This window comes from Rhamphochromis sp. 'chilingali', assembly GCF_963969265.1.
Source record: "Rhamphochromis sp. 'chilingali' genome assembly, chromosome: 19".
Classification (NCBI taxonomy): Eukaryota; Metazoa; Chordata; class Actinopteri; order Cichliformes; family Cichlidae; genus Rhamphochromis; species Rhamphochromis sp. 'chilingali'.
The window spans coordinates 32,304,219-32,323,428 of record NC_137946.1 but is presented as its reverse complement, the minus strand read 5'-3'; the positions used below and the strand labels follow the sequence as shown (position 1 = coordinate 32,323,428).

Below are 19,210 nucleotides of genomic sequence, written 5' to 3'. Positions count from 1 at the left end.
TCAACGACGTAATCCGATAACAACCGATCTCTTTACCCGTCGGCTTCCCGTGGCTGTCATGCGACCGGCTATTGCAGTTAATAATACAACGGCTTCTTGACATTTTTGTGTTTCTTTTTATCGCTGTGTGACTGATTTCAATTGAAAGCCTGCGTGCGCTAGTACCGCTTGCCACGAGTTCCCAGAATCCTTTGCGGTTCTACCCGTGAATGACGTCACATTTTCAATCTCTATATAATATGCATGTTAAATTTTATATTTGGGGTAAAATATCAAGTCTTTTCAAGTAAACCGGTTCAAGTCCAATTCAAGTCCCAAGTCATTGGTGTAAAAGTCCAAGTCAAGTCACAAGTCTTAGAACATTTTTTCAAGTCAAGTCTAAAGTCATAAAATTAATGACTCGAGTCTGACTCGAGTCCAAGTCATGTGACTCGAGTCCACACCTCTGGTCAGGAACAAATGTAATCGCATGGCAGGATGCTGTAAAAGGACCACACTTCAGCCAGGAGAACAACTGAGATAATCCATCCACAACACGAGGTTAGTCATTCATATACTGCTGCATGGGCTGGGCTGTAGTTACATCCTAAGGTTTTAAAAACTGAGCTTAAATAAATGATTAGCGGTAATAAAAGCCGAGGGAGGTCAACAGTGATCACTGACTGTTTTAGAAGCTTTTTGAGATTAAATAGAAGAAAATACAAAACATTAAACATGTTAACAACACAAAAGCCATATTAAACGCAGACTACTTTAGGCCCGGAAGTAGGATTCGTCGCGTCATCACTGAACAACCGGATAGACATCTATGAGGAAACCGCTTTCTGTCTGTCCTTAGTTCATGGACTGAATCATTTGTTTTGGGTCAAACTGAATAAAAAAAGAAATACTTTGTAAATCTTCATTGTTCCACGTTTCACACAGGATTAGCTGTGGTCATTTCCATTCACTTATTGACTAACGTCTTACCTATCACATATCACAAAGTTGTTTCATAGGTAGACCCGCCCCTTCTGGTCACATTTGTTCCATGCGGCCAAGATGGGGTTGGCATAAATGCTCGTCTTGAGGCTTAAAAACAGGACTTAAGACACTAGAGGATGAGGTTACGGTAGCTACATCTGGGTTCAGCTCACTGGGGCAGCAATCTGAGCAGAGAAGCCCAGATGTTCCTCACCCCACCACCTCCTACAGCTCATTAGGATGTTTCCAGCCCAGTCGACAGACATAAAGAGTCTGCCCTGGGGCCTCCTCCTGGTACGACATGCCTGAATACCTCACCAACAAGGCATCCAGGAGGTATCCTAGTCAGATGCCCAAGCCACCCTAACTGCCTCCTTTCGATGTGGAGGAGGAGCCACTCCACTGCTGATCCTATTTCTAAGAGAGAGGTCAGCCACCCTTCAGACAAAGCTCATTGCGCCGCTCATATCTGCAGTCCGTCTGTTAGTCTCACGCTAAAAAAAATACCGGTAAACACAAGTAACAACGTCTTCAGGAAAACAGTCACCATAGTGGACAAAAGGTGTTTTTGGTTTTAGAAGCAGACGTCACAGACGGCTCACAGCTGCTGAACGCTCTAAAGTCTTTCACTCATCGTATCAGCACGAAGGGCGAGAACAAAACTCACAGCGATGCACTTACAGGTCGGAGAACGAACACCTTTAGTGTCTGCAGAGGTTAAATGATGGGAAGTGAAGGTGAAAGCAGCATAATGGTTGCGTCACAGTGCTGTGGAAACGTGCCTGTCACTGAAACCAGTAAAAAAAATAATCATGTGACCTCAGGATATTGGTGATAGTCGTGCAGCCGCGGCTCTCTGTGGGGAGGAGAGTCTTCTTCTGAAGTCGTCACGGAAACACACACACTGACTCTACACTTGGTGTGCGTGTGTGTGTGTGTGTGTCTGTACATGCGTGCGTGCGTGTGTGTGTGTGTGTGTCTGTACATGCGTGTGTGTGTGTGTGTGTGTGTGTGTCTGTACATGCGTGTGTGTGTGTGTGTGTGTGTGTGTGTGTGTGTGTGTGTGTCTGTACATGCGTGCGTGTGTGTGTGTGTGTGTGTGTGTGTGTTTTGCCCTTCAGCTCTCCTTCACCCCCCTCCTTCCTTCCTGCCGCTGCTGTCTTTACATCGATGCCCCCCTCAGGTCACTAACTGCTGTTACTCACATAATGATGGGGGATGCTGCCTGGTTGCCATGGTGATACTCACATTGGGGGTATGTGTGTTTGTTAGAGGGAGAGAGAGAGATTTGTCTTGGCAACCTCTTTGTGTGTGTGTGTGTGTGTGTGTGTGTGTGTGTGTGTGTGTGTGTGAGACAGTCTGAGCAACCGAGCTGCTGGACAGAATAATGGAAACAGCGGCGTCCTCTCAGAGCTTCGTGCTCTTTTCCTTTTTTTTACCTGTGAAACAAACAAAGGTGCGCTGTCACATCACCCTGTGTTTACTGGACCATGTCACACACCTGTACTGCACCTCCTCCCTGATCCTGATCATTTATCTTCCCCCACATGTCGTCAGGGTTTTAGCTTCATGTGAGCATCTGTGCTAATCGGATGGAGACGGCGTCTCCTCTGGAGCTTCTTCCTGTTTTAAACATGTTAACGGAGCACTGCATAACCCCACTGTTGTTAATGACAGCCGTGGCTCTTCAGTGAAAGACCGTGATCAGCCTGGGCTTCATGTTTGCAGTATAACATCTCATATATGTCAGTCTTTACAAGAGCTAGGACATGGACATGTGTCCTGTGCAGCATATATACCCTGTATCATATAATATATACTGTTTGCCAGGTATAAAATATGTTATATATCTATATATTCAGTTATTTTAGGAAACTCTTTCACAAGTAGAAACTACTGCCAACACCTGGCTAATGTACTCTGATTAGGGATGGGTATTGTTTAGGTTTTATCAGATACCGGTGCCAAACCGGTACTTTTGAAAAGGTGCCGGTGCTTAAAGAATGGAGAACACAAACTTTGTCCAAAAACCTCTTATGTTTTTATTTTTAGCAGTCTCTTTTTTTCAAAATCCATCTTGGAAAATGATGGCCATTTTTGAAAATTCTGATGGGATATACCAAATGATTAGCTCTGTAGGGAAAAACAGTGACTGTTTTTAAGAGCTCTGGTTCTTTATGTGTGCTTTCTGATAAACTGTTTAAAAAGTTGATCCTCAAACCAAAAAATCCCTCCAGAAGTCCAAGCCTGGCCAAATAACGGGAGTTTTCCCTGACAGCTAATTCCCATTTGGCTAAGCGGGCTGCATCAGACAAAGCTGGATTTATTTTGGCATGTTAGCTAATGCTAGCTAATGTTTGCTTGATACCCAAAGCAGCAGTTAGCCGGGTTCAAATGCTACGTTCTATTTTTCTTGGAAGCCAGACTTCAGAGCTTGGAGTGATGGCAATCCCAAGTTGAGTGTCTCCACTAGTAAAGTCAGAAAAGCAGGATTTATTTTGCTCCTAAGCGATGTGCAACCATTTGTGCATCGCTAGCAATCCAGTGATAGTTCACTAGCAATGCTGGTGATGTTTTTTTTTGTTTGTTTTTTTAATGTTTATCAGTAAAAACCGCTGCTGCAGCACATTCAGGGAAACACCCTGACCCACACTCTGCGTATGTCTCACACAGCCACAAATACACAACAGTGGCAGCACGGGTTACATGTTTTACAGTTTTGCTAATGTTTACGTGCACTGCCGCCATCTTGGATTGTGAAGTCGGGGTTGGTGGGGCTGCTCCAACACTCGGAGAGGGAAGTCTATTTTCAGTTCCAGTTTAAAGTTCCAGTTGAGAACTTGGAAATTAGGCTTAAAAAGTAACGGCTTTGCTGTCATTAGCTTGTGAAGCCGGGACGCTGGTTGATTTCAGGCTATGAAAAGTCTGTTTGTCCTTCACACTCTTCCTTCCCTGTGCATTGAAATTTCCATGATGAGACGAGAGCTTTCTCCTGATTGGACACGCAGAGGAAACTGATGTTCTGGATTGAATGTGATTACTTGATGAGCTTCATCAGTCCTCTCGTCATTCATCCCCTGCTGCCTCTTCATCAAACATCTTCTCCTTTCCTCTCCCGTCCTCGTGCGTGATAAACTGCTCACACACAAACACACGCGGAGCTGTTTCTAGGTCACGAGGGCTTATATGAATAATAAACAGCTGTCTGCTTTAAAGAGAATTATTTATAGAGGCCTTGAATGAGCGACATAGACACACTCTTCATCGCTTTCTCTCCACCTTAAACGCCTCCTCCTCGACTTTCTCCGTATTGTTGTCTTCATTATCTGTTATCGCTTTATTTCCCGGCCTCGCCGTGTTTGTTTCTGCCTCCAGGAATTCTCTCTGATGCTGATACTGCTGTACCTGTCATATACAGGAAGCTGTAGTAGTAGTAGCTGTAGTATCAGACTGTGTTCTTACACCTTCCATCTGTTTTTCATCTGGATTTCCTGGTTCAGACCTGAGTATCCAGGCCATACACAGCCCGGCAGTTATGAGAAGATAAAATGTTAACCCCAGCAGCATCGAACAACAAGTGGAGGAAAAAATTAGTGTCGGAGTCAATTAATATCAGCCAGCCACGTCGCCGAGAGCTGAATCCGTGCCGAGATGCTGACTCCCCAGTTTACAGCGAGAGAGCGCCACATTAACACATACATCAGAGTCTGCAGTCATTCATAATTAGCGAAACTCATTTTCCCCTCTTGACCGCCTGGTGGTTGCATCACAACATGCAAAAAACATGTTTATTTATGCTGTAAAGTGTCTCCAGTGGACGTTAGAGGAACTGCGGGTTTTAGTTGAATCTAATCTGCCTCTGATGGTTATTTCTGTTTGTATAATCATGAACTCAGCAGGCACTGGGGTTGGATCGATCCCAGTATCGATATTAGTATTGGTATCGGTATCAGATCGATACTGGTGCCATAGGACCGATACTTTGTTTCTGTTCAGCAAGTTTAGCATGTAGCCGTCTGAACTGTGTTAAATATTTTTTTTAGAAATGAAAAAATGTACCTCACACCTTGCTGTGTTGACTGTCACGTCTATTTAAAGCCTACAGCACATTTAAACAAAGCTGACCCAAAAACGTCAGAGATGGGCTCAGTTTCAAAATCCATGAAAAGCCGAATGATGTGTTTTATTGGGTTAAATGATTATTGTGGAAAGTAAAAACCAGCGATTTAGTGTTCAGAATTTGACAAACCGATGATGACTCATCTTATAAATCATGACACACTGCTCTCCCCTAAGTTGCTGCCCTTATAGGGTAAAAGTCATCGGTATTGGTATCGGCAGAGCTGGCCCTGTATGGATGGAAGATGGAAAAACTGACCTTCCAAAATAAATCTGGAGTCCTACGAGGTCACGCTCCGACTGGCACAAGTTTAAAGAAGCAGTCTTACAGCTGGAAGATCTGCTGACAGGAGCTGTAATCTGTTAATCTGTGAGGAAAGTGAAAATGTAGCAGTGAGGAGATGTGGTGATGCATAAACAGAGAAAGAAACAGGAAGCAGAGAGTGACTCTGCAGAAACAGACAGGATGGCGGGCGGGGAGCTGAGGTCAGCAGGAAGTCAGACGCTGGCCAGACTAAAGCTTTGGGCTGAAACAGCATGATGTCATGTGGACTGAGCCCTCGTGGTAATCCCAAACATCCACACACACACTGTAACAGAACACACACTCACCAAGGCAGCTGCAACTCCACCAATCAAACTAAAAGTATCTCACATTCAGGCAGGTGAGTGCGGCTCACAAACTGACGAGATCAGGCTCTTAATCCTGAGGAAAAGTAAAATTAAAACTATTTAATCTGTGTCATATGTTGCTATTATTTTTGATTAAGGAAACCTGATAAATAAGACAATAATCAGCTTCTGAGTTAGTCACTTCTATGATTTAAAAGAAGTCTGTAGCAATCCCGTGTGTTGCTGTCTGGTTTATAATCTCCTGATAAATTTCTCAGCCCAGCATCTCATATCCTTCAATAATCTGTTTCTGCTGCTTCCTGCTGGTTCCCAGTTTGTTCGCCTCACGCACAGGTTAGCTGGAAGTGGTCGGGCATGTAACTCAGCAGTTTTGCATGACTCACAGTTCAAAAAAATCCTTCTTTATCTGACACTCGGCCCCTCAGTTCATCCTCTGTCCAAACAAGCTGTTTTGAGTCCCATCTTTAAAGTGACTTTCTTCTGATTGGTTGCCCCTCATAAACAGTCTGAACAGCAGGTAGGCGGGGCTTCTGTGCACAAAACGGCCACATTTGGGACATTAACCCCTCTGTGACATCAGGCAGTGAGTAGAGTAAGAAAAAACTCGGCGTTTGGAGGAGCCTGAGTGTTTGGCTCACTGTGATTCTTTGGACTTGCCTTATTAGAGTATAAGCTCCGCCCACTGAAACAGGTCCTTGATGTCTACACGCCTGCTTCCTTTTTATTTGTCAAACATGTTTCACTGCAGTTATTTTCTCTGTTGTTATCGTATTTTTAACAGGGGCGTGTAGCACATGGATGTTTGTAGATGCAGTACCGTGATTGGCCACTAGCACTGCTGTGGCGCTCTGCTCAAAGATAAATTGAAACAAATCGCAGCGTCGTGGAAACAGCAGTGTGGCTGTGTTTTATGCAGTTGGTTCTTTCTGACCTTTCGTGCAGATTACTGGGTTTTATTTTATTTGCGTCGCTGCAGGGTTACAGCAGGACTTTCAATCTGGAGATGCAGGCTAAGCTGTAATCTCTGTCACCTTCATTCAGCCTCAGCAGAGAGGTCAGAGGTGGCTGTGAGGAGGCACCAGTTTAATTTGTTTTTCATAATTCGGGGAGTGCTCAGTGCACGTTCGTGTCTCTGCAGCTCCTGTGTGTGTCGGTGTGTATTTGAGGAAAGCACAGTTTTAGAAGCAGACAGTCAGAAGATGCATTATCTCAGTTCTTCAAAGGGCGGCTCCTCCTTCAGTCAAACCAAATAATCAGGACGGTCTTTGAAGCTGTGCTGACGGCTGGAGTCGCCGGCCTGTGAACCTCCCTCGTCGTGCAGCAGCTCGTCTGTTATCTGCTGCAAAACTGTTTCGGGGGATGGGGCCTGTCTGACAGGACTCGCCACAGAGAAGGCTGATGGGAGTTTCTAAGAGCACTCTCTGGTTCATGCAGTGGCTGGAGGTTTGTGCTGTGAGTTGTTTTGGAAAGAAAGTGTTGCTCCATAACAACAGGCTGAAAAGCAGCACGAGTGTCTGCGTGCACGTGAGCACAGCGGCCAGTAAACAGAGCTGTGAAGAGACCGGACGCCGAGGTCTCATTGTTTTTACAAACCCAAACAAAGAGTTTGAGTCGTTGCGTCGAGAAGTTTCTGGGGCTCAGACTTAAGCAAAGAACAAATGAAAAACTCGAGCTTTAACGTTGCACAGAGAACAGAAAGGCGGGACTCAAACTGTGGGTTTTTCTTCTCTGTTCTCCTGGAGAAACTTCACCGAGCGTGCACAGCAGGAAAAGCAAAAATAAATACTCGAGTAAAATACCTGAACATTGTCTTAAGTGGAGTAACAAAGTATTTGTACCTCGTTACTTGTGTCTAATTAGCACTCTGTCTGTGTTTCTAACAGGGCCTTGTACACATACGAGGATGAAAGCAACGACCTGACGCTGGCGGCGTCCGGAGGTAAGTCTCTGCTGATGTGACTCCCTCTCCTGTCCCGTCGCTGACATCATTTCTGTGTTTTTAATGAAAAAGGTTTTAATGGCGAGCGTTCAGATTGGCTCCAATTTGCTTCTGCAGACCGGCGGCTGTAAATCACGATGAGCAGCGTCTGCTGCAGCTTTGGGGGTAAAAGCAATCATGCTCTTTGTCTCCTGATTGTTACTGAGCCATCAGAGAGATTCATTATCATTTCTGCTAATGATGCGCTGCAGGATCATTACAGAGTAATGGCACCCCTCCTGATTCGATGCTCGCTGTCACTGTGTGTGTTGTGTGTCGTTTGTTAGCCAGGATTTAGCAAATGTGCGCACGGTGGTTAATGTTAAACATCAGAAGCAGAGTGAAAGTCCAAATCTGGCTCGATTCACACGCATCCGTTCAGAGACAGCTTCAAATCAAATCAAATCACTTTTATTGTCACATCACATGTGCAGGTACATTGGTACAGCACATGTGAGTGAAATTCTTGTGTGCGAGCTTCACAAGCAACAGAGTTGTGCAAAATACAATAATGTAAACAAGCAAAATACAAGAATGGCTACATCTGAAACTAATAAATATATGTACAATATATAATAGTATATGCATTTCTGGATGTGTATACTAAATATTTTTCTGTGTGTGTGTGTGTGTGTGTGTGTGTGTGTGTGTGTACACATATTTTACAAATTAAATAGAGTAAACAATAAATAGAATATATAAAATAAATAAAATAAAATATACAGAGTGAGACATGTGCAAAACAGTGGCATTACTGTACAGTATGGAGTGCATAATGTTAAAGTTCCAGTAGTGAAGCTGAAGCTGAAGCTTTGACCTGTGTGCACGTTTACTCTGGCAACACAGACTCAGCAGTTTGTGAAATACTCACCATTTTATCTTATTTTAATTTTTTCATATTCTTGGGCACGAAAATGCTTCTTTATTCTCAGTTAAATAAACTGAAAAACCCACTGATGTGTGTGCTTGTGCACAAAGCAAAGAGGAAAACGTTCACATATGCGGGGCTGGGGGTGGGGGGTAGTTTGAGCCCATTGCTGATTGGATTTGTTTACACTGGTTTTGGTCTACACACTCACCCCACAAGCAGAGAGTAGGCTACAGTTAGGTAATAAAAACTGATCTTTTGAATGTAGCTAAACGTCTGCTTAAAGCACAGCTGAGGACCCAGATAAGACCAAATAACACTACAGGCTGTCCTTAGTTTGCCTGACTGGGAATTTGATACAAAGTAAATACATGTAAAGAAGGAAAAATCATTTAAATTAATAAATACTTAAAGAAACTGACAGTGGTTTAAAGGATGAATCTGAATTTCAGTCATAATCTACGTGAGACCCGGTAACCTCCTGCTGCTCTGTTTCACTCTGTCGCTGAGCTCAAACAGGAAGAGCTCAAACATACATAAAAATAAAGTTTTATCTGTGAACGTCTCGTCTGAATAACCCTCTACAAGCCTAATGTAATCATCAGTGTATAAAAAGAAGTGCTAAAGTGAAGTGTTTGCATCACAAATGCTGCAGGGACGATGATGATGATGATGCTTGAAGACACTTCTACCCAGGAAACCTTCAAACCTAAACAAACCTATAAGCTGTGGAATAAAACCAGTAAAATTAACCCAGATTAACCATTTTTTAAGCTCCATGTTTTAGTTCTTGCATTTGTTCAGCATAGCTTTGCATGACTCACAGTTCAAAGTCATTCTTATTTATCCTAAACCGAAACAAGCAGGTTTAGCTTTATTCACGCCAACTCTCTTCTGATTGGCTGCCCCAGCAGGCTAATCTATCTCACGGATTGGTTCAGACCACAGGACAGGGTGCTGTCTGGATGAGAGCGAAGTCTCATAGTTTTCCACCTGTTTTCCGTAGATGAATGTTCTGGAGTGGAAGTGTTGGAGTATGTGGAGATTTTCTCTGTGAAACAAGCAGGACCTTCAATTAAAAGGATGTTTGCACCATTATACTCTAAAATCTCAAAACATTATATCATTCAGCATTAATGGCGCCGTCACTGCTGTGATAGTAACCTATGCTGTTTGTTCTTACATCATTGTGGATGCTGGTTTTTAATTCTGTACTGGTTCTGATTGGTCAGACCACAGGATGGATTTCCACGCGGGCTGGTTCATCTCCTGAGAGATGGTGGTGGCTTCAGTCTGTTGTTTTCTCTGCACAGTAGAGATTTAACCAAAACTGCTGGATGTAGTGATGAGCTGTGCTCACTGACAGAAGTGTCCGTTAGTCTGTGCTGAGATTTCTCCGAATCTTTGAATTATGCTGCCAAAGATGATGAAATCTCCATTCTTTGCAGTTTCATCTTGTTCTTAATCAAACATGTGGATCATCAAGAATGAGATTTCCATCACGAATCATTGGGGTCCAGATTAGCCAACACAGCTGGTAGAAACTGTCACTGCTGCTGGCCAAAGAGAGAGGAAGCAGAGAGGGGGATGGCATGTTAGCAGGCAGCGGGAGGGTGGAGGCGGGACACTTAATGTGGGGACTATGTAGTGGACATGCAGGTGTGACAGAGGAGGATGCTGGGATAGGGTGAGAAGGAGGCAGATGATGAGCTGTGGTGACCCCCCAAGAAAGATCTTGTTCCTAAATGAATTATGCAGTACGTGTGATCTGTTTTAACACGGAAGTTTAAAGACGTTTATGTAGCATTGTGAACTCCAGATGTTTTGTGTTTGCTGATGTGAAGTTGACAATAATCTGAATGGTCCTGTGTGATGATGAGTCATCACCTGAATGTTCCCAGACAGGATCTGCTTATTTCCATTGAACGTTCACATTGTTATGCTAATCTAGAAGTACAGAGAGAGTGATTCACTTCACTGAAAACTTCATTATGTTGGAGATTTAATTTCAAGGAACGACTCTAGTTTTTTATGCACTCGTCACTTTAGAGAATTTAATCTGTTTTGCTTTCATAACATGTTTTTTGTTTTTTGTTTTTTAATCGAGAGAAAAGGTCCAAAAGTCAGAATTAGCTGTTATTTCACTGCACTTTGTCTGTGGGATATTTATGCAAATACTGCACGTCTAATATCTCATTTACATATTTAAAGGTCAAATTAAACAAAATTTGCAATACAAAAAGTAGCTGTCTGTCTAATGGCTAAGTTTTATGGTGATATGTTACTTAAGTACTATTTTCTACTCAATAAGAACCTTTTGAAACTTTTGAGGCTGTTTAAAAGTGAATTTTCTGGTTTACTGTGACAGAAATCTCTAGTTCAGTATTTCCAGTTTATACTGGGAGGTTTTCTCAGAGTCTGACTTATCTGACATTTTATGCTGGAAAGTTGACCGTTTCTTATAATCTCTAAATTATTATTTCAGAAACGAATCCATAGATTAGTGGATAATCTGTGGATTCGTTTCTGGAAAGAGAACAAATATAAACACTTTTAGATCAAAAAGGCCTCAGTTAAAAATTTCTGCACACTTTTAATACAGAAAATATTATTCTTAATGTGAGTAATCACCTTAATAATCTGTGACTAACTTGTACTTGCACTGGAAGTGTAGATTAAAAAGTTTTATTCTCAGGTGTCTGAGCGGTGACGCTGGTGTCCCGTGGAGAGCGAGTCAGCAGAAGCTGAAAAAGCAGGCATGGCTGCGACTGTGCTGCAGTCATAATGAACTCTTGTTCTGTGCTGCAGGAGGCGGCCTGGCAGAGATCACGCTGACCTTTGACAGCGGCAGGGTGATGTACGGCTTCTGCGGCCTGAAGGAGCCCACCGCCGCTCTGCCACGATACATCCTCATCAACTGGGTGAGTCGCTGGGACGAGGGGGAAACGGGAGGGGGCACGCTCTGAAATGTCCTTCAATGCTATAAATGAGAATATCAGAGTCATCGAGGGTCGCTGCACATTTTCAATTTAGTCGTTTATTTGACAAGGACGCGCCGATGAGAGCGATCTAAAACTCGTCGTCGCTGCAGCCTCAGCAGCTGGAAGAAGAGTGGCATCGGCAGCGGTCGTAGACACGCTGATGTCACCAAATGCTGCGATTGTAGTGAAAGTGTGAGAAGCTCTGAAACTCGATTAATGTACCAGATTTGTTTAGCAGTGGCCAACCAGCCCACCAACTGTCTTCACATTCTGAATCAATCACTGGTTGGACAGGAGTTCACTGAGGCATCATGTTTTTCCATTTGAGCTTAGTCCATTAAAATGTGTAAAAGACAGAGTTACAAAAATCACTTAATGAAATATCCAGAAATGCTCTTACTTTGGCAGAAAATGTTATATTCATGATTTAGATAATCAGTCTGTGTATGAAACAAAGTGTGCTTTTTATATTCTGTGTCAGATGTACTTTAGTCTTTTAAGCCTCTCTCTACTTCTACTTTATCTGAATCTGAGCTTTCGTTACTTCAAAAATTAATAGTTTTAAACACAGATCATATGAAGAAATGATAAAACATTATAATTATGCTAATTAGAAGATTTAGCTTACGTTACGCACTTTAGGTAGAACTTTGATATGTCAAATAGCTAGCAGATTGTCACATTAGAAGTTATGTTAAGCTTAACTGTTTTAATTTCTTCAAAGCAAACGGTCTTTATATAAAAATATCTTTCTGTAGGGTAAATGTTAGCTTACTTAATATGTTTTTATTTATTCTGTAACGACAAAAAACTGTCTGGCTTCTGCAAAAAGTTTGCAAGCACACAAGCTAGGCCAGGTCACAAGCTAGGACTTTGGCTAACGTTGGTCAGCTAGCTGTAGCATCTCTATGAGCATGAATGTGTTGTTAGTTACTCCTTAATTTTAGCTGAAAAAGTAACGTTCTAAAAAGAGATATATCATAATAGCTGTTGTTATCCATTGTGCTATGTGAACTTTTATCTGCTGTCTGCTAGCTATTAAACATGTTGCTAAATTACGTACCTAGCAATTTTTCTCATTAGCAGTGAAGCTGATTCTTTCTAAATTAGCTAAACCTAAAACAAACTTAGGTGTATCCATGAATCAGAAGGTGTTTATTTTGCTATATTATTAGGGCTGTTCGATATAACGATATATATCAGATGACGATATAAAAACGTCTGTCGTTTCATTTTACGCTATCGTTTGTTTCGTGGTGTTGCAAAATAAACTCTTTACGGCAATATTTTTTCATGGTTTTGATGGTCACTGTCGTGGCTTTATTAATGTCTTAAAGTTCTCTCTTTCTCTTATATTTAATATAACCACACTACAGACGGACAAGCGCCTGTTTTTATGCTTTGTCGTTAGCAACAACGACGGTAACAGCATCGCGTGTCCGCTTGTTTATGTTCCACATAAACCTTTCACAATAAAGCTCAAGATCCTGTTGAGACTTTTCAAAATAAACTGAATCACGTGAAAGAGCAGATTATTTACGGATGAGAAGTAAAAAAAGAGCCGCCAGGTGCTAAAAATGAACCTTAGACTCAAACGTTAGAACAGGCTTTTCCCCGCAGCACGCCGTGTAATAAATACTCACAAAGAAAACGGCGGCCGTTTCAACCTATGTCTAAAAATGTATCGTTTCATGCATCGTTAAAACACTCGACTCCCGCTACATGACAGCTGGAAACACTTCACGCAAGTCGAGCTGCCCGAGATTCACAGACTTTACAGAAAATGTTACAGTTTTGTGATTTATATCGTTATCGGACGATAGATGTCTTTTATCGGGATATGAGATTTTGGTCATATCGCACAGCCCTATATATTATAGATATTTTTTTTCTTAGACATGGGTCACTTTCTTTTTTTGGTTACCTTCTACAAGTAACCGACCCAGTGACATCACGTTCTGTCCTGACACAAGGTGGCGCTAAACATATTCTAGAAGCTTTAACTTTAAGCACGTATTTGGCATTTCGGAGTCAGCAAGAATAGGAACAAGATGTATGTTTGGAATTATAAAAATTGACTGTTTTTATTGTTTTTTAACTAAAGAGACCTGCAGGTAAAATGATGATGAAAATCTTAAACACTGTCTTTAAAGCGCTTCATGTTGTGGTTTTAATAGGAAAGCAGGATGTGGACTTTTCTTCCTCACGCTGTAATAAGTGAAAACCTCCAGTTAAAGTGCGGGCCAAACCAGAGAGGAAGGAAATGGAGTCGTAGCACCAGGCATGCTAACGGAGCAGTTACAGTTTAATTCATGATGAAAAGGAAGTGTAGCAGGAAGGGATGAATAATTTGTGATGTTAAGGTTAGTTATACACACTGAGAGTCTCCAGCGACGTGCGCTGAAAGCATTTAAACAAAGTCTGAGAGCCTCATGATGGATGCTTTCTTTTCTGAACCTGACAACAGCAGGGGCGCCCTGAGCTGGAGCTTAATGACACAGTGCAGCGAGAGGCAGACTGAAACAATCCGTCCTCCAGAAATTAGCTATAATTGCTGCTTTTTCCCCCCATAACACAATTCCAGAGGTAAATGGAAGGAAAATAAGAGATATGGTCATTAATGCAGCAAACCGAGACTGAGAGAGAAACAAAAAGGTATTTAATGGTTAAATGAGACTGGGAGAGGAGCCACTGGAGTCCATCACAATATAACAGAGCAACATTAGCAGCCAAAAGAGCACCAGACTGTGGCTAACCGGGCCAAACCAGGCTCAACGGTGCCAAAAAACGTCCCAAAATGGGAATAAAAGGTCTTCGAAATGCTCCTCTTCAAAAATGCTGCGAAAGCATCCAAGCAGCGGCTCCTTCTCTCTTCCTTCATCCGACGCTCACTCACAGACAGATAAGAGATGAATGGCTGTGAATGCAGCTGAGACGGGGCTGTTTTCCTGTGTAATTGCTGTGCACTGCGTTTGTATTGTGTGGGAATGAATTAGCTGTGATTACTGAATCACATCCTGTTATAATACAACTGCTGCAATAACCGAACATGACCACGGCTAAACAAAAGCCCTAATGAGACCAAAGGGAGGGAGAAACTGCCCTTCAGTTTGGTCACTTGGAAGACAAAATAATTAGTGGATATTTGACTAAATGTAACAAAAAGCACAAAAGAAATTAGCATGTGTATCCTGATTGGTTGATTTAGCATCCTTTTGCTTCTTTTTTACCAGTTTCTTCATCCAACTCTTCTTCACGCCGTCCTTTTTACTCTCGTTTTTGTTGTTACACCGTCTCTTGTTCTCTTTCAGGTTGGAGATGATGTGCCAGATGCCAGGAAGTGTGCCTGTGCCAGCCATGTCGCCACCATCGCAGAATTCTTCCAGGTCAGACCCAGCACCGCAGTCGTACATAGTCCCAGAAAGAAACCATAAACACGACAGTTCATATTCATCTTGTGTGTAAGACATGTATTTTATAAAAGTTGAACATCTGAAATAGGAAACCAGTGTAAAAGTGCCTTAAAGCTGCACTCTTTTCAACGTCCACCAGGGGGCGGCTCCTCTGCCGTTTTCATCATGGGCATGAATGTCGTAATAATTTTGAGCTTTTAATGATTTCTTTGAACTCTTCTTAAGAAACAAGAATTGGTGCAAATTTGAATTTATTCTAGATTTCCTATAATCCAAACAGGGTCAGAACTATGCATAGAGGATAGTGATCTTGATTGGCTACAGCTGCTAGTTTCTGTTGGCAGTATAAAAATGATTCATTGGATTGACCAACACTTAGTGTAAACAATGGGAAAGTCCAAGGCACGAGTTGGGAGCGTTGCTGAGTGCGTTATCTACACAACTGTGAATATCAAGATAATTAAAAACTAATAACACTATACAATAGTACTGAGGTCTGGAAGAAGACCCCAACTATCACCCTCAGAATAGAGGGAAGGTGTTAGGATGTTCAGGAACAACCAGGAACCACCAAGGCGATGAACTGGAAACTGGTAGAACACCATCATCCACAGTGAAGTGGGTCTTACATCACCATGGACCGAGAGGTTGCTGACTGCTTCAGAATCGACACCTTCAGACTCGACTGAAATTTGCAGCTGCCCACATGGACGAGCCGAACACCTTCTAAAGAAAAGGTTTATGGTCCAATGAGACAAAGATCGAGCTGTTTGGCTGCAATGACAAAAACTAGTTTGGAAGAACAAGGGTGAGAATTTCAAACCTACCGAACTGTGAAGCATCTTGATGTCGGGCTGTTTTGATGCCAGTAGTATTGGTACATCGCACCAAGTTCATCTTATACCAGCAGCTTGACGGTTTATACTTGGACCAAACATGTTCCAGCAGGACAATGATCCCATCGTGGCTGGTTCAGGAATGGAGAAAGCAGGACAACATTGAGCTTCTACAATGAACTTCACAAATCAACAGCTTCAACCCTGTTGGAACTTCGTAGGCTTTATTCAAAGCCAGGCCAATAACAGGAAACCAGCCAATTTAAATTAATCCTAAATAAACTCGATGTGAATGGAAACGTCTGGCCACATCTGTAGGTCCATCTTTTACTTTCAGTCTGTTAGATTTCTGCTCAGATGAGTTTATTAAAAGCTCAGTTATTTCACTGTGCGTGATTCTGTGGATGCAACAGCGTCAGAAGCACCAGAGCTGTTCAGTCTAAGAGGCCTGACATCCACTGAGAGGGAAATGATCTCAAACCCCGATCACGGCAATCGTGTGTGAAGTGATGTCATGTTCGTTTCGTAACCTGCTTCAGTGTTTTTGAGGTTTTGTTGTTTTTTTAAATTGTGTCACGTAAGGACCGTTTAAATGTTTTCCCAACGCTCGGTTGGAAAAGACGCTTAAAACCTGTAGGAGGATCACAGAGGAGGAACAGGTGTGTGTGACGAACACCAGCTCTGAGCCGAGGTGTGTGTGTGTGTCACACAGCAGTGTGTTCACAGCTGGCTCAGTGTGTATTTTTGGATTTATAGTGTAGATAAAAAGATTGAGATTAAAGCGGAGGTGATGTTTTATTTATATATTTCTCCGTGTGTGTGTGTGTGTGTCATTATTCTAAGTGGCGGTTCTCTCTCCCACACAGCGTCGACTTCATCACACCGACGGGCTTTAAATGACCCTTTTAGTCTCACACACACACACACACACACACACACACACACACACACACACACACACACACACACACACACACACACACACACACACGGCTGTGTTTCCATCACTTCAGAGGACATTAAATTGATTTAGATTCATTTCCTCAGAACGTCCTCACTGCTATGAATGAATTGTAATGAATGTTTCCACAAACTCTCAGAGCTTTCATGAAGACTTGACTGATCATCGTGTTTCTGTCTCTCTGCAGGGGGTGGAGGTCATCATCAATGCCAGCAGTCTGGAGGACATCGACCCCATGGCCATCGGGCAGCGCCTGACCAATGGGACGGCAGCGGTGGCGAGCCCGGTCCTGAGCCGTCTGAAGACCCGAGATGAAGAGCACGCAGACGTGGTAGAAAGAGAGACTTGCACACTTTATCTCTTATAAAAACAGCGTTTCTCTCGTGACGAGAGCTTTGACCCGTTCCCCTGTCTGTCCTGGTGCAGGGCACGGTGTACGAGAAGACCAACGCAGAGGTGGAGATGAAGAAAATCAATAGACAGGAGTTTTGGGAGCAAGCCAAGGTAAAGAAGGCGAGGAGGGGGGAGTGAGTGGAAAAACAAAGACGGGAAGGGAAAAAAAGGGAGATATAATGCTCATTTATTACAACTCATAAGATGAGAGCTTCCAGCCCAGGGGGTCAGATGCTGTGTTTTCTTTTAGCTGATGACAGCTCATAGATGCCAAAAGGCGTCCTTTGAATTGGTGCTGAGATGCTACAGATTTATAGCAATGATGACGCTTGTAAAGAACCTTTTGGCATCCCATTTGAGGTCTTTGATGGCCTTAGACTAAGTTTTATTGACAGATTTCACAAACAGACTGTCCTCATTATTACAGGGCGCTGCCAAAGCTGGTGGCATTTCAGAGATCTGCACACGGCACTTTAGCACATTGCTCACAACAATCCCTCATTAGGTCGGATATCCTTAGCTATTTCCATGTACAAATGCTTCTTCAGTTCCCAAACCCAAACAGAAAGACTAAGACTTTAAAAGTTTCACGTTCTTTCAACTCGAGTATATTGTTAGCTAGCAATTGAGCTGTTAGCTATGCTTTCAGCAAAATTCACAGCATTTCACTCATATATTAGCTAGCTACTGCATTTATAATATTTTGTCATTCTTTCTGGCTCACAGTATTTGTTTTTCCATATATCTAATTCATTGAGTTAGTGAATAATTCAAAATCAAGAAAACTAATTCACAGCTCTTTATGTGTGCTAACTAGCGACTGTATTTCAGCGGTTTGTTTTAGTTTTAGCTTGTTTCTTTAGTCAGGTTTTACCTTCATGTTCAGTTATTTGACTGTATTTTTTGTGCTAATCTTACTGTTGTGGCTCAAGAGTTGGGAGTTCGCCTTGTAATCGGAAGGTTGTCGGTTCGAGCCCCGGCTCCGACAGTCTCGGTCGTTGTGTCCTTGGGCAAGACACTTCACCTGTTGCCTACTGGTGGTGGTCAGAGGGCCCGGTGGCGCCAGTGTCCGGCAGCCTCGCCTCTGTCAATGCGCCCCAGGATGGCTGTGGCTACAATGTAGCTGCCATCACCAGTGTGTGAATGTGTGTGTGAATGGGTGGATGACTGAACGTGTAAAGCGCTTTGGGGTCATAGGGACTAGTAAAGCGCTATATAAATACAGGCCATTTACCATTTACTTGTACCCCTGTGGGGAGTTAGCTAACCTGCTAGGCTAACCTTTATATTCATTATCCAGACATGGTATTTTATGTAGCATTTAACAACCATAATTTCAATATAATGCGAATCACATTTACATTTGGTGATTTTTTTTTTTAGCTAACAACTGTATTTGTTTAGTTATATATTTGTTTCAACCATTTTTTTCTGTTGCTTGACAGTTATTTTACTTGCCAGCTGATTAAAGCTAAGCTAACCTGCTAAGCTAGCAGGTATATAAGCACATATTATATATAGTATATAGCGATTTCAATAGTTTTCTTACGTATTCATTACTTTTGCCAACTTTTCTGATCAAACATGTTTAGCTCTTTAATTAAATGTAATTGTTGTAGTTATTTTCCACATAGCTTCTGGGGTTTTTCTACCCCTGGTTGTGAATCAAGACCGAAGGTGTCAGTTTGCAAGCTGATTCAAGCTAAGCCAGGCTACTAAGCTAAAAGATAAGCGCATATATGTTTTGCTGAAATACTCTCAAAGGTGCTGAGAATACCTGTAAAACGAAACTTTATCTCACACTGTATTTAATAAACTGTGTCCTTATATGTGACAGTTATTTAGTATAATGTGAATCACAGATATATTTGGGTAGACGTGAGAAACGAAGTCAGATGTCGCTGCATCCTCCGGCTGTGTCGCTATTGTCTCATTCAAGTTAAACACGAAATGACAGCGAGCGTCACCGAGCCGCGGGATGTTTGCCAGATTTGCCCTTCACTGTTTCAGACACTCAGATAAACGCCCAGAACCAGATCTGGCTTCATTAATTAACTGATCGAGA

At 42.4% G+C, this 19,210-nt stretch overlaps 1 protein-coding gene across 3 annotated transcripts in view; it reads left to right on the top strand.

The window, feature by feature from the left end:
• dbn1 (drebrin 1) overlaps positions 1-19,210 on the top strand; it is a 162,211-nt gene that overhangs the window by 131,163 nt on the left and 11,838 nt on the right. For all 3 annotated transcript variants that reach the window (XM_080866561.1, XM_080866562.1, XM_080866560.1), the window contains exons 2-6: positions 7,599-7,654; positions 11,370-11,482; positions 14,854-14,928; positions 16,940-17,083; positions 17,179-17,256. In XM_080866561.1, coding sequence (XP_080722687.1) covers positions 7,599-7,654; positions 11,370-11,482; positions 14,854-14,928; positions 16,940-17,083; positions 17,179-17,256 — 466 coding nt within the window. The remainder of the gene's footprint in view (positions 1-7,598; positions 7,655-11,369; positions 11,483-14,853; positions 14,929-16,939; positions 17,084-17,178; positions 17,257-19,210) is intronic.